Source organism: Suncus etruscus, chromosome X, assembly GCF_024139225.1.
Source record: "Suncus etruscus isolate mSunEtr1 chromosome X, mSunEtr1.pri.cur, whole genome shotgun sequence".
Taxonomy (NCBI): Eukaryota; Metazoa; Chordata; class Mammalia; order Eulipotyphla; family Soricidae; genus Suncus; species Suncus etruscus.
Window position 1 is genome coordinate 30585764 of NC_064868.1, and position 16962 is coordinate 30602725.

At 36.3% G+C, this 16962-nt stretch overlaps 1 protein-coding gene across 1 annotated transcript in view; it reads right to left on the minus strand.

Moving 5' to 3' along the window:
- The window catches only part of DMD (dystrophin), a 2686579-nt gene that overhangs the window by 913318 nt on the left and 1756299 nt on the right, over window positions 1-16962 (minus strand). Inside the window, exon 51 of the mRNA XM_049766737.1 lies at window positions 1797-2029. Coding sequence (XP_049622694.1) covers window positions 1797-2029 — 233 coding nt within the window. The remainder of the gene's footprint in view (window positions 1-1796; window positions 2030-16962) is intronic.

Here is a 16962-nt window from a genome sequence, read left to right on the forward strand (position 1 = left end):
CTGGTATAAGTCAATATGATAGTAAGAAAGAAAGTACCTTTTATTTCTGTATGCACCACCATATAGCAATTCAGCATGTCTGACATAGACTAAATATATACAAAGACATAAATAATGCTAAGCAGTCATCACATTTATAGCTATTATTGATAGCAGTATCTGTACACAGAAACTAAACGGTGTTGATCTTAAACTTTGTTCCTCACTAAGTGGGCACAGCAATGAGGCTCAAATTCTTTTTTCTGAAAAAAGTGGCTGCTAACACTTGAGAAGCAATTATAAAACAGTTCACAATGTAATGTTTATATGATGTTTAGTATCTTTCTATACACTATACACTTCAGTAAAGGATGCATGTGACTATGTGTTCCCTATACTTAAAAAAAAAACAAAATCCAAGACAATTTTGATCAAAAACATGACAAGATATAACACTTTATTCAGATCTTCTAACTATACTTTCAAAATACTTCAAGTCACCATGTCTCCCCATCTCCCTCCCCCAGCCACCTGTATTTAAGATAGGCATTCTACTTCTCTCACTCATTGATATTGGTGATGGCATGTTGCATTGGTGAACGGGGGTGTTCTTTTTCTGACTGAAACCCAACTAGAATCATGTTTGTAATCAAGGTGCGTGAAGATATTATTTAAATAGTTTTAAAAATGTGGGAAACGAACAAAAATACTTCAAGTGGCGGTTGTTCACTAACAAATAATTTTTATTTCAAGTCAACAGTTAAGTCTATTTTAAAAATATTTCTCTATTTAAAATTATTTTAAACAACTAAATCCCTTTAGTTCAATGAATTATTATTTTAGAAAAGACTTGAATAATAATTTAGAGTGATATATAGCATTTAAATTTTTGAAAACTTTTGAAATTTTTATTATTCATCCAAAGATTCAGAACAACTTTGTAAGCATAGTGCTAAATAAAGTAATTATTAAAAAATTCAAAAGCTATAGAATATCTTTGTAGCTCAGTAAATAACTTATATGTTTCTGGATTTCTGTTACTTCTGGTTGATAGCATATTATTGAAGAAAGGATTCTAATAATGGTGAGAGAGAATCTTCACAATAAACTGTTTGAGTATTGACATTGCAAATATCAATACTAAGGTCTAAGATTTTAAAATATGATGTTTTGTTATAAATTAATTGGGAGGGAGTTGGGCCATAACCTGTGTCACTCAGGTGTTATTCTTTGCTCTGTGCTCTGAAATCATTGTTGGCAGGGTTGGGGACCATATGACATGCTGGTGATCAAACCTGGGTTAGTCCTGGGTCAGTCACATGCAAGGCAAACATCCTACCCACTCTGCTATCTCTCTGGCCTATGTTTTGTTATTTTTTTAATTTACAGTTAACTTTAAATCATCCTCGTCACTGGAGGGGGAAATTTAACATGGAAAACTGAAAATAGAAGACAAATAGCGAATTTTCAGATTATTACATATGATCCTGTTATAAGATCTGTCTACATACTATCAAAGTAAAGTGTAAAAGTAACAGCTCAATTAGGTCCTTAAATGATAAGAGCTTTCAACTTGATCAGTGACTACTTATGTCAATTAAACTTGCAAAAAATTGTGATTTTATTTTCTTCTATTAATTCTCATTAACTTATAGCAATTTTCAAGACTCGGATTAGTTTGTTTTCTTGTTCAAGCTTACCAGAGATTGGAGTTTTATTCACTCAGAGAAAAAACTGCCTTAAAATGGACAGAAAATGGATCTAAGAACGAACTGATGTATAGAAAAATAATGGAAGGAAACCCCATCCCACCTTACCTTCTGTTTAATGATCATCTCATTGATGTCTTCAATATCACCAACCATAACTCTCTGTGATTTTAAAACTCGTTCTAGCAGAGACAACCACTCGGTGAGTTCTGCCCAAACCCGGTTGAAATCTGCCAGAGCAGGTACCTCCAACATCAAGGAAGATGGCATTTCTAGTTTGGAGATGGAAGTTTCTTGGGTAACCACAGGCTGTGTCACCAAAGTAACAGTCTGTCTTGGAGCTAAACATTTTTTGGGGAAAGGGATAAAAGAAAAAATGAATAAGTAAAATTATAAACATAAGCTTAAGCCAATTTCAATTCCAAGAACTACAATTCAACTTTATAAGAGGGCAATGACTTGAGCCAATTTTCATACTGCTTTTCTGTTTCTAAAACTTGGATACTCTTTAGAATAAAACATGACAGGAAAACCCAAATATTTAAACTTCTGAGTAATATATACTTAAGATTTCAAAGTTATATTGACTATTTCATGGTATGGTTGGACATTTTAGTTTAAATATTTCTACCCACTAATATTTCTATAGGTTGTGGAACTGGTAAATATCATTTTTAGAGTTTATAAGGTGCTACTTTTTTCACTTAAGAGGAAAGTAACAAAATTAAAGATTAGGTAAAATCTGATTTTTGACATATAGTTTCTCCAAATAAGAAATTATTTTGGGAGCCCGCCATTGTGGGTGCTTGTTGGATGTGGCTTGAAAAGTGACTCTGCACTTCCTCACAGGTATAGGAAGGAGATGTGAGGGTGGATTACCAGCACAGAGGCTGCCAATGAGGGTGCTAGTAGGCTGTGGCTTGTAGGGTGACCCTGCACCTCCTCACAGGTATAGGAAGGAGATGTGAGGGCGAATTATTGGCACAGAGGCCGCCATTGTGGGTGCTTGTGGGCTGTGGCTTGGAAGGTCAGGAAGATGTGTGGGTGAGCTACTACTGAAGACGCTGCCATTATGGGCGCTTGGGGACTGCAGGCAGAAGGTGACCCTGCTCCTTCTCACAGGTATTAGGAGGGAGGAGATTGGAGGGCAAGTCCAAACCTCAGCGACTGCAATCATCATCCCCACTTAGGGCGACACTTCAGAGAAGGGACCAAGTCCCACACCACAGGTGACAAAGGGAGGCTGAAACCCAAAGGGAGAATGCTCTAAGCTACCAAATGCAAAAAAAATATGGGTAAACAAAGGAAGGCAATAGCAGCCAGGGATATAGAGAGAAATACTAGCAAATTTACAAGCTCACCAAAATGCACAAGACCAATTGATGAAGACCTAAAAGTGGCAGTTAAAGCCATGGCAATAGAAATCAAGGAATCACTAACCAAATAGTTCAAGAAATCCAAAAATGTACAAATCAACCAACTCAAAAAAGAACTTTTACAGAAGATGGAAAACCGGCATAACTTTGCAAAAGCCAGCTCCCTGTGTGTGACTACAGGCGGGGAAAATCCACGAAAGTACACTGGCCCAGTGAGGCCCAACTGTGAAAAACTGTGAATTTGACCTGTATATGTCTGTCTACTGTCCTCTTGCGTGAAACTCTTGCGAGTGGGGCAAAAAGAGGCTCCAGAAAACTCGCTCGCCCAGACGCCATTTTCAGGGAGGGACTACAGAGCATGAAAACCGGCATAACTTTGCAAAAGCCGGCTCCCTGTGTGTGACAACAGGCGGGGAAAATCCACGAAAGTACACCGGCCCAGTGGGGCCCAACTGTGAAAAACTGTGAGTTTGACCTGTATATGTCTGTCTACTGTCCTCTTGCATGAAACTCTTGCGAGTGGGGCAAAAAGAGGCTCCAGAGAACTTTTACAGAAGATGAGAAAGTCCATAGAAATGAAAATAAAGGAAATAAAAAATATCTTAGCAAGACATAATAGCAGAATTAAAAATTGAAGCATCACATAGAAGAACTTGAATAACTACAAACCAAAAATGTCAATAAGGACATAAGGAAATAAGAGGTAAAGCATTGGAAGAAAAGGTTAGGTATTTAATGAACAAAGACAAAATAAATAATCTATGGATTGTAGGAATACCAGAGGGAGAGGAAATAGGGAAAGGGGAACAATAAGTCCTCATGGAAATAACAGCAGAAAACTTGAACACCCTCTAGAAAGAGGCTCTGGTGCAAATCCAAGAGGCAAAAAGAACCCTTAGTAAAATAGATTCTAATAAATTAACACCAAGACATATAATCCAAATGGGAAAAAAAGTGGAAAATGAATTCCTTAAAGCAATAAGGGAGAAAAAAATCCTCAAGTACAAAGGAAGGAACAAAGGAATCAAACTAGATCTCCCATTTGAAACAATACAAGCAAGAAGACAGTGGGACAACGTACTTAAAGTAGAATGAAACTTCCAACCTAGCGATCACTACCCAGAAAACTCATTCATATGGGAGAGAGGACTAAAAACATTCTCAGACAAAAGACAACTCACACTATTTGCACTAACCAAGCCAAATCTAAATGAACTACTCAGAGATGAATTGCACAATCCAAAACCCAATTGTAACAACAAATACCCTACCCAATACAATTGCACAATAGCCCTCTCTGTCAATAATCTCCTTAAATGTCAATGGAATAAACTATTGCACTAAAAGACACATAATAGAGAGTTGGGTCAGAAAATAAAAACTGGATTTCTGCTGCCTGCAAGAAACACACCTAAAGTACAGGATAGATGCAGACTTAGAATAAAAGAATGGAAATCAAATATTCAATCCAATGGAAAATAAAAAAGCAGGGACAGCCATTCTTATATCAGACCAAATTGCATTCAACCTCAAGAAAATAATCAGAGACAAAGAGGGTCACTACTTCAAGAGAACACTAGACCAGGAAGTACTAACTCTGGTCAACATATATACACCAAATGCAGAGCCAGCAAAATATATAAGGCATTTGCTCACAAACATGGAGAAACATATAGAAGGAAATGTTGTATTATTAGGAGATTTCAATACTCTTCTATCACCACTGGACATATCCACCAGACATAAAAAATAGCAAAGAAATAAGAGCCCTAAATGAGAAATTAGAAGAACTAAGACTAATGAAATTATATAAGGCCCTCCAGCATCAAAAAACAGAATATTCATTCTTCTCAAGTGCACATGGAGCCTTCTCCAGAATAGATCATGCCTTAGGATATAAATATAACTTGCACAAAATTACAAATATAAGGTTATTAGAGACACCATAGCAAATCACTATGCAAAAAAGATCAAGACTGAATGTAAAAAGAAGCTATGGAGATTAAACAACATGCTGCTTAACAACAGCTGGGTTAAAGAGAAACTCAAGGAAGAAATGAAATGATTCCTTGATAAAAATTATAATGAAGAGAAAAACTGTCAAAATCTATGGGACATAGCAAAAGCAATAATTAGGGGAAACTCATAGCAATACAGGCCCATGTCAGGAAAGAGGAAAATGACAAAATCTGTAGTTTAAAGGGACACCTTAAGGAGCTGGAACAACAGCAGTAAAGAAACCCAAACACAACCAGAAGACAATAATAAAACCCATAGAATAAGTAAACAACATAGAAACTAAGAAAACAAAACAAAAAATCAATGAGATTAGGAGTTGGTTCGTCAAAAGAATAAACAAGATAGACAAACCACTGGAAAGACTCGCCAAAAAAAGAGAGAAAACACCCAAATAAATAGGATCACAAATGAAAGGGTAGAGATTACAACAGAACCCAAAAAATTCCAACACATCATGAGGACTTATTATGAACTATATTCAGCTAGGTTAGAGAACCCAGAAGAAATCGACAGATTTCTGGAAAAATATCATCTTTCAAAACTTGAAAAGGAGGCTGTAGAAAACATAAACGGTCCAAACACATCTGCGGAAATTGCATCAGTAATTAAGAAACTCCCCAAGAACAAAAGTCCAGGTCTAGATAGTTTTACAAGTGAATTCTATCAAACATTCTGAGATGAATTACTACCATTGATCCATATGATCTTCCAAAACATTGAAAAGACAGGAATCCTTCCTAACTCCTTTAATGAGGCTAATATCACAATCATTCCCAAAGATGACAAAGATACCACCAAGAAAGAAAACTAGAAACCAATCTCACTAATAAACATAGATGTAAAAGCCCTCAACAAAATCTTAGCAAACCGAATCCAGCACTATATCAAAAAGATTATACACCATGACCAAGTGGGTTTCATCCCAGGGATACAAGGATGGCTCAACATAAGCAAATCATATACCACATCAACAACAAGACAAAAATCACATGATTATATCAATCGATGCAGAGAAGGCATATGACAAAATCCAGCACACATTCATGATGAAAACACTCTGCAAAATAGGACTGGAAGAAACCTTCCTCAAGATTAGTTACAGCTATTTATAAAAAAAGCACACAGCCAACATTATCCTTAATGCTGAATAACTGAAAGCATTTCCTCTAAGGTCAGGAACTGGAAAAACTATCCACTCTCTCTACTCTTATTCAATATAGTTTGAAAAGTCCTAGCAATAGCAATCATACAAGAGAAGGGAATCAAAGGAATCCAAAAAGGGAAGGAGGAACTCAAACTATCACTTTTTGCAGATAATACGATGATCTACATAGAAAATCCCAAAGAGTCCACAGTAAAACTCCTAGAAACAATTAACCAATATAGCATAGTGGCCAGCTACAAAGTCAATACACAAAAGACAGTAGTGTTCCTCTATACAAATAATGAAGTAGAAGAGAAGGAGATTAAGAAGACAATACCATTTAAAATAGTATCTAAAATGATTAAGTACCTAGGAATCAACCTTACAAGAGAAGTGAAGGACCTATACCATGAAAACTTCAAAACACTTCAGAAAGAAATTGAAGAGGACTTAAGGAAATGGAAGAACATCCCGTGCTCATGGGTAGGTAGAATCAATATTGCCAAAATGACTATATTACCTAAACTTCTATATCCCTATCTAAATTCAGACATCATTTTTAAGGATTTAGAACACTCAATTATAAAATTAATATGGAACCACAAAAGACCCAGGTAATAAGAAACTGGGTGGCATTGCTTTACCTAACCTGGAGCTTTATAATATATCTATAGTGATCAAAACAGCAGGGTATTGGAACAAAGACAGAGTCTCAGACCAGTGGACTAAAACAGAATATCCAGAGATAAACCCTCAAATATACAACTAATATTTGACAAAAGAGGTAAGAACTTGAAATGGAACAGACAATCTCTTCAGTAAATGGTACTGGAACAACTGGAAAACCACCTGTAAGAAATTAAAGATTGATCTATACCTCACACGTTACACAATAGTCAACTCAAAATGGATTAAAGACTTTGAAATCAGACCAGAATTGATAAAAGGTTTATGGAGAAAAAAATTAGGCAGAACACTCTAAGATTTATATATCAAAAAAGTCTTTGAGGATAGAATGCCAATGGCTAGAACTTTAGCATCAAACCTAAATAAATGGGACTATATCAAAGTAAAAAGTTTCTGAATGGAGAAAGAAACCCTAGTTAAAACTAGAGGACAGTTAACAGAATGGGAAAATTTTTTGCACTCAACAGTCAGATAAAGGCCTGATATCTAGTATATACAATGCTCTCAGAAAGGTGTGTTCCAAAAAATCTAATAAAGCCATAGAAAAATGGAGAGGTGAAATAAATAGACACTTCTCTGAGGAAGACCAAAAGATGGCCAATAGACACATGAAAACATACTCACCATAACTCATCATTAGGGAAATCCAAATCAAGAAAACAATGAAGTACCACCTTACACCAGTGACACCATTATCTGTTGGCAGGGATGTGGTAAGAAAGGAAGTCTCATCTACTGCTGGTGGGAATGCCTGCTGGCCCAACCTCTATGGAAAACAGACTGGAGAGTGCTCAGTAAACTCAGAATTGACCTGCCATATGACCCAGAAATTGCTCTTCTGGGTATATATCGCCAAGTCAGAAGGACATTCATCCCAAAGTATGTGTGTACCCCACTATTTATCGCAGCACTCAGTACAATAGCTAAGATTTGGAACCAACCTCGATGCCCAAAAACAGATGAGTGGATCATGAAGATGTGGTATTTATACACAATGAAATACTACTTAGCAGTTACAGACAATACAATTTTGGGTTTTGCAGCAATATGGATGGATCTAGAAAATATTATGTTAAATGAACTAAGCCAGAAGAAGGATAAATATAGAATGATAGCACTTCTCTGAGGTATTTAGAATATATGCCATATATACATATAATACTCCAGAACAAATATAATGGTCTAAAGAGTAGAAACTCCAATTACTGTAGTTGCCAGCATTTAGTTGGCAGAAGTGTTCAAATCAAGTGAAAGAGGAGCAACACAAAACATCGACTAATCATTACACCTTAAAGAAACCAGCAACACTGGAAACAACAGTTTAGAGTGAACAGGTATGTAATCAGCCTTTAAATACAAAGGCCTATAATAATGTCTTAGGGTACTTATTCACAGATACAGGTGAAGAATATGATTGGAAACCAGCGACTCCAGCTGCAGTTATTCCCACCAATATGTTTTAATGCCTTAATCTTATTAGTTATAAAATAACCTTTCAGCTTCTCTGTTCACAGTAGTTCTTAGATACAAATGGTGGACACCCTTATTTTACACCTCAGTGCTCAGTCATTCTAGATACCATGTACAGTTTGCATTATGTTAATGTCTTGATAAAAGGCTCCAATATACCCTTTCCTTTGGCTTATGTTCTCTACTAGGACCTCTACTAGCATATGATCTTTCAGACCACAGACTTATGTTGCAGGACCTACTCATCGAACATATTTTGGCAAATTAACATTTCATTTCTTTCTCTCTCTCACTCTCTTTTTCCTTTCTTCTTTCCTTCTCCCCTTTCTTCTTCTTCCTCTTCTTCATCGTCATCAATTCAATATATGTCAAATAAAACCCACACTGTTAGTTTATCTTTAGGAAAGGAATTTCTAAACATAAGATGCAACAGAGAATACTACATAGGGTAGCCCCTACATAGGTAGGCCTCAATACTATATTGCTAAGTACTCTAGACAAGAAAACTATTCATATCCTAAAATGCTCCAGCCATTATCTAACCCTAAAACCTTTATTTAACAAAACCCAACCCCATCAGTGATGAAGTACCTAGAAAGTGGGAAAATCTTCCAACTCTGACACACTGGCCCAATTTTCTTTTTTTTCATCTTTCTTATTTATTTTTTTTTGTGTGTGTGGTTTTTTTTTTTTTTGGGTCACACCCGGCAGTGCTCAGGGGTTACTCCTGGCTCCATGCTCAGAAATTGCTCCTGGCAGGCACGGGGGACCATATGGGACGCCGGGATTTGAACTGATGACCTTCTGCATGAAAGGCAAACGCCTTACCTCCATGCTATCTCTCCAGCCCCTCTTCTTTCTCATTTTTTAAGTTTAATTTTACTGTATTTACTTATTTTTCTTTTTTCCTCTCTCTTGTCTTTTGTTCTTCCTTCCTCTCTTCCCTAAGCTATATCTAACCTAATTATTTATCTTAATTCAACCACTTAAGAGCTCAGATCCATCCTAATAAGGTCAGACCTCCAACAGCAAATTAAAAATACATCATTAATGTATATTTTTAAATGTGCGTCAGCACACAGAGGACTCCTCACTGAGTACCAAACCTAAATTGTAAATGATCCATGCCTAAAGTGTATATAGCCCCTCCTATATACTATCCCTCCTCCCCCCTTCAGAAATTCTTCTATTCCTTCACCTCCCAATCCCGATTGATATCCCTCCTTATTTAATGCTCTTTACCCTCAGTTTTTAGCTCATTGGGTATCAAGACTGACCTCCTGCCCCAATAAGCCATCACCCAGCTCCCAAGCAAAAGGATATCATCTCAGCCCCACTCTCATACCCCGCCAAAAAAACTACAACCAACTCTCCTGCTGACTCATGCTATGTGGCCCTCCTTAACACACACCCCAAATATGGACTGTGGCATGAGACTGGACTCTGCTCCAAAAGGCACCCAGTGCCAGAACTCTACCTGATCCATTTCTGCTACAATAATTTCTCAAACTCAACAAGATCAGGATATGTGATGAAAATATGCCCTGGATTTCAACACCCACAAGAATATCTCAAAAGACTTCATGGGGAAGCCTATATTTCCTTTATGTGTTTAATACTCTTATAATACTACCTCTTAGTCTGTTTATTCCCAAATGTTAGGTAGTTTCTTACATCACTTTTTTTCTTAATTACTTTTAAAAATTCATTTTTATTTATTTCTTCTATTATATATGTGTGTGTATACACATAGATATTTTTTATCTTCTTTAACTTCGCCTGTTTTGGTTCTGCTTGGTACAAAAACCTACAAGAACAATTCTTCCATGGGATAAAAGTTCAGGTCAAAACCATGGCACAAAGATGGTGTAGCCTGACATTATCACCCTTAGATGCACCAGGAATATAATATAGTACCATTTCTTTTTGCAAAGCCATACTAAAAAGGGTAAATTTTATAAAAAGAAACAAGCTCGTATTAGGTATAGGAACTCATACATTTCACAATACAGGGGCACCTTCCACCCTGAACATATGTCATGTGGACCCAATGTAGTGTCCATATGATCAGACAGCGACCATCCAGTCCTGAACCCTAAATCTCAGATAGAACTGACATAGTTCTTCACAACAACATGAGGAACCAAACTCCCTCTGAGAAATTCAATACTGCTCTGGCACCATCATGCACCAGTTTTGATATGACATCATGACATTGAAGAAATGGCAACAACTTGATCTAAGTGCAGGTTGTCTTATCTCATCACATAACAATAGGATGAGATCAGAAGACATGTCATCCTTTGATCTGTGTAAAAACCAAGATCACTAACTACTGAGGACTGACTTTGACAACCATGACTGAGCAGAACTTATACTGAGGCCTATAAGATGACCCTAGCCTAGGCTTTGGCCTATGATCTGTACAACAACTAAGATCTCTAATTCCAGAGGTCTCACTGTGACTGAGCAGAAATTCTGGAAACATAATGAAAGACTATATCCTAGGCGTTTTCCTAGGATTGATGCAAAAACCAAGACCACTAACTACAGAAGACTGATGAAAACAACAGGGATGGAACAAAACTTCTAGAACCTTAAAGTAAGACTGTACCTTAGGCTTCATCTTATGACCTGTGCAAATATCAAGACCTCTAGTTACAGAGTTCTTATTTTATCATCCACAACTGAGCAGAAAGTTTCCTGCACCATAAAAAGACCTGGGGGAATGAAAAAGAGAATGTATGAAGCCTATAGTTATTCCCATTACAGTGTGCTTCAAGGGTGAAGAAACCCTGTATCTCGTAGGCCAAGGAAACTCCCTTTCTAATCTCCCCAATATATGCTGTTCCTGTGCAAAAAAAGCACATTTTTCTGTATATATATTTCGTTCTGATGATTACTGATTGATAGTTGTCTTTATTGCTGTGGTGCTTTTTTGTAGTTGCTGGTGTTGGGATTTTTTGTTTAATTTTGTTGTTGCTGCTGTTCTCGTAGTTTTTTGTTTGTTTTTTTTTTCTGTTTCTTCTTTGTCTTTTTGTCTTTTTGTCATGCTTTTCTTCCCTTTTCCCTTTCTTCTTTTAAATTGATATTTATAACCTCTAGAGAGACTTCTCTGTTTTTTGTTTGCTTTTTAGTTTGTTTGTTTTTGTTTTTTTCCTTTCCTTTCTTTACTCTTTTTCTATTTTTCTTTTTTCTTTTGTTTTCAAACAGAACCACATAACCTGAATTATTGTGCTCTGCCTCATAAATTGAGCAAAAAAATTGGTGGCACCAAGACCAAACAGTCATATGAACATTGAGTAGAAATAAAATAATGATCAAATTAAATACCAAATCTAAACCAACAGCAACAGAATCGATACCCAATCTACAAGGTAGATATAGAGGGGACGACTTATATTAGCAGCCAAGGGGACACAGGAGGGGGATATGGAATGTATGCTGGGAACAGGGGTAGAGGGAGGACAACACTGCTGGTGGGAATTCCCCAGACACAATGTCAATCTGTACCTATAATACTACTGTGAAAGATCTGTAATTCACTTTGTCAAAATAAAAATTATTAAAAAAATAAATTAGTTTTGAGGTGGGCCCTAGGAAAATCAAAACCAATAAAATATTCTTGTCTTTATTTTTTCTTTAAGATTTGGAACAGTATATCATCTTTTTCTGTAGGATTTGTAATAAGTAGATATCAGTGGAGAAAACCCAATTTATACAGTTTTTGAAAATCATATTTCTATTCATATATAAGCACTATTACACAGTCATTAAGAAGCCATAAATGGATATTTATATATAGCATTAAATAGTATGCTGCAGAGAGAAGCTAATAATTAGAATTATGACATAGAGTTTTAGAGTAAAAATACTTGATAGAGAGTCCTCCTCTCTGCCTCAGGAACTCAGTGACCTTGGTTAAGTTACTTAACCTCACTCCAAGCTTATTTTGTCTCTACAGTAAAGAAGTGCTAATAATTAATGCCATAGGACATTGTAGATGTTATAATAAGTACAAAAGATACTTTGCTTACTGCCAGAAATAACACTATGAACACACTAATAAGTTACAGTGTTAGATATTACTATTTCATAAAAGCTTATTAAATATGAAACTACAATGAACAAATATTCCAGAAAAAAAGAGAAAAGAAACTCAATCAAAGGCTTCTGTGAGAGTTTATTTACTGAACAGTGCTACACTTGTGTAAATTTGTAGCAAATACCAACAAATAAATGTATTCTTCAATATGAGGAGAGGACTGCATAACAGTATATGGGCAATGGACTAAGGAGCCTTGTCTGTCAAGGTCAGCAGTAGTAAACAAGTATTGGCTTCATAACTCATAAATGAAGCTTTGGGGGCTGGCGAAGTGGCAGTAGAGGTAAGGGGTCTACCTTGCAAGCGCTAGCCAAGGAAGGACCTTGATTCGATCCCCTGGCATCCCATATGGTCCCCCCAAGCCAGGGGCAATTTCTGAGCACTTAGCCAGGAGTAACCCCTGAGCATCAAACAGGTGTGGCCTGAAAGCAAACAAACAAACAAAAAGAAATGAAGCTTTGACAAGAAGCTGCAGAAGATGATATCTCAACAGAATATCTGAGGTCATGAAAACCAAAACAATTTTTCTAAGAACATGAAAAAAATGTGCCATGCTGGCTTTCCATTCTAAAGTAGCTATAAATTACTTTTCACAATTTTATTACTTTCTGTACTTTAAATATTGTATTTTCATAAGAAAAGTAGACGAAATAATAGATGAATGCCTCTTGTCTTTAGCTGAGCTTCTGGGGAACAAAAGAGATCCTATAGATAGTACTTATTGCTCTAACAGCACTCGTCACTCTTCGTGGTGAGCTTCATGTCGTGAGCTGCATCTCCCAGCCCTCATCTCTTTTGTCTCTGAAAATTATTGCAAGAATGTCTTTCATTTTTCTTAAAACCCATAGATGAGTGAGACCACTTTGTGTCTTTCTCTCTCTCTGACTTATTTCACTCAGCATAATAGATTCCATGTACATCCATGTATAGGAAAATTTCATGACTTCATCTCTCCTGACAGCTGCATAATATTCCATTGTGTATATGTACCACAGTTTCTTTAGTCATTCGTCTGTTGAAGGGCAACTTGGTTGTTTCCAGAGTCTTTCTATGGTAAATAGTGCTGCAATGAATATAGGTGTAAGGAAGGATTTTTTGTATTGTATTTTTGTGTTCATAGGGTATATCCCTAGGAGTGCCATAGCTGGATTTTATGGGAGCTCAATTTCCAGTTTCTGGAGGAATCTCCATATTGCTTTCCATAATAGTTGGACTAGGTGTCATTCCCACCAGCAGTAATAATGAGTTCCCTTCTCTCCACATTCCTGCCAGCAATGCTTGTTTTCCTTCTTTGTGATGTATGCCAATCTCAGTGGCGTGAGATGGTACCTCATAGTTGTTTTGATTTGCATCTCCCTGACGATTAGTGATGTGGAGCATCTTTTCATGTGCCTTTTGGCCATTTGCATTTCTTCTTTTACAAAGTGTCCATTTCCTCTCCACATTTTTGATGGGGTTATATGTTTTTCTCTTGTAAAGTTCTGTCAGTACCTTTTATATTATGTAGTGAGCTTCATAGCTTGAGCTGGTCCTTCTGGCTCTCAACTCTGGGAATTATCAACTCTGGGAATTATTTCAATGTCTTTAATCTTTCTTAAAAACCATAGATGAGTGCGTCTATTCTGTGTTTTGCTCTCCCTCTGACTAATTTCAATCAGCATAATAGATTCCATGTATATCCATGTGTAGGAAAATTTCATGACTTCATCTCTCCTGATGGCTGCATAATATTCCATTGTGTATATGTACCAAAGTTTCTTTAGCCATTCAGCTGTTGATGGGCCTCTTGGTTGTTTCCAGATCTGGCTATTGTAAAAAGTGCTGCAATGAATATAGGTGTGAGGAAGAGATTTTTGTATTGGATTTTGTGTTCCTAGTGTATATCTCTAGGAGTGGTATAGCTGGATCAATCGGGAGCTCAATTTCCAGTTTTTTGAGGAATCTCCATATTGTTTTATATAATGGCTGGACTAGGCAACATTTATACCAGCAATGAATGAGAGCCCTTTTCTCCCCACATCCCCGACAGCACTGATTGTTCTTGTTTATTGTGATCTGTGCCAGTCTCTGGTGCGGGATGGTACCTCATGGTTGTTTTGATTTGCATCTCCCTGATGATTAATGACATGGAGCATTTTTTCATGTGCCTTTTGGCCATTTGTATTTCTTCTTTGAGAAAGTATGTGTTCATTTTTTCTCCCCATTTTTTGATGGGGTTAGATGTTTTTTTCTTGTTTATTTCTATTGGTACCTTGTATATATTAGATATTAGCCCCTTATATGATGGTATTGGGTAAATAGTTTCTCCCATTCTGTGGATGGCTTTTGTATCCTACGCATTATTTCCTTTGAGGTGCAGAAGCTTCTCAGCTTAATATAGTCCCTTTTGTGTATCTCTGCTTTGACTTTTTTGAAGAGTGCTGTTTCTTCCTTGAAGATGCCTTTAGTTTCAATGTCCTGGAGTGTTTCACCTACGTGTTGTTCTATATACTTTATTGCTGAAATGCAATATGCCTGCATCTTATGGTTTCAGGTTTGATATCAAGGTATTTAATCCATTTGCATTTGACCTTGGTGCATGGTGTTAGCTTGAGGTCTGAATTCGTTTTTTTGCAAGTGGCTTACCAATTGTGCCAAAACCATTTGTTGAAGAGGTTTTTTGCACTCTGTTTTACATTTCTTGGCCCTTTATCAAAGACTAATTGATTGTATATTTGGGAGCATTCTCTGAATACTCCAGTTTATTCCACTGATCTGAGAATCTGTCTTTATTCCAATAACATACTGTTTAAACAACTATTTGTTTGTAACACAATTTATGTTTGGGAAAAGTGACGCCTCCCATATTCCTTTTCCCAAGGGTTGCTCTAACTATTCTTGGTTATTTATTGTTCCAGATGAATTTCAAGAGTGTTTGATCCTCTTCTTTCAAGAATGTTATGGGTATACTTAGAGGGATGCATTAAATCTGTACAATGCCTTGAGGGAGTATTGCCATTTTAATTATGTTAATCCTCCCAATCCATGAACAGGGTATATGCCTCCATTTTCATGTATCCTCTTTAATTTCTTGATGCAGAGTTTTCTAGTTTACTTTGTATAAGTCCTTCACATCTTTAGTTAATTTGTCTCCAAGATATTTGAGTTTGTGTGGCACTAATGTAAATGGGATTGTTTTTTGATAGCCATTTCTTCTCTATCTTTATTAGTGTATAAGAAGGCCATTGATTATTGTGTGTTAATATTCTATTCTGTCACTTTACTATATGAGTCTATTGTTTTAGAATTTTTTTGTAGAGTCTTTAGGGTTTTCTAAATATAATATCATGTCCTCTGCAAACAGTGAGAGCTTGAGTTTATCCTTTCCTATCTGGATGCCCTTGATATATTTTTCTTGCCTAATTTCTATGGCAAGAAGTTCCAGTGCTATGTTGAATAGTAATGGTGAAAGAGGGAAGCCTTTTCTTGTACCAGATTTTAGAGTAAAGGTTTTCAGTTTTCATCATTGAGTATAATATTTTATATGGGCTTGTGGTACAGTGCCTATATTGAGAAAAGTTCATTTTAATCCCATCTTGATGATAGTTTTCATCAAGAATGCGTTTTGGACCTTATCAAATACTTTCTCTGCATCTAATTGATATGATCATAGGGTTTCTCTTTTTTGTATATATAATTTTTATTTTGATGAAAATGGATTACGTATCTTTCATAGTAATATTTTAGGTACATATTAACATTGAATCAGGGGAATTCCCACCACCAAAGTTGTCCTCCCTCCACCCCCATTCCCAGCTTGCATCCCATATCCCCCACCTTTACCCACCAGGATGCTAGTATAAGTGGTCCCCTCTGTGTCTAGCCTACTACTAAGTGATCATAGAACTGTTTGGTCTGGGTACCCTCCATTACTTCCCCCCTCGATTTGAGAGGAGGAGCTAGATGTTTCAAGTAATATGGTTCTGTTTGAAGAAAAGAAAAGCAATAAAATGGGGTAAAAATCAAATAAGCTGAAAATGGGCAGAGTCCTTCTAGAGGCTTTCAACATCAGTTTGAGAGAAGAAAGGGAAAAAGAAGGAGAAACACCACAACAATACAAAAAGAAATATCAAACAAAAAAATCCAATGAGTACTACAGCAATAAAGAAAGCACCACATGATAACCACAGTCCTGAAATAAAAACAAAACAGAGTGCAAAATCAAACAAAACAAAAAATTGGAAACAACAACTACAATACCAATACCAAATAAATAAATAAAAACAAATAGATAAATAAAAATATTATTTTGTGCAGTTTTTTTCCCTGTATACGCATAGTAAATATTGGGCAATTAGAAATGGAATTCCCTTGGCCTAAGAGATACAGGGTTTCTCCATCCTTAAATTATACTGTCATGGGAATAACTACAAACTCCTTGCCTTTTCATTTACTCTTCTCTTCATGCTTTGGTGATATATAGAAGACTTCTGC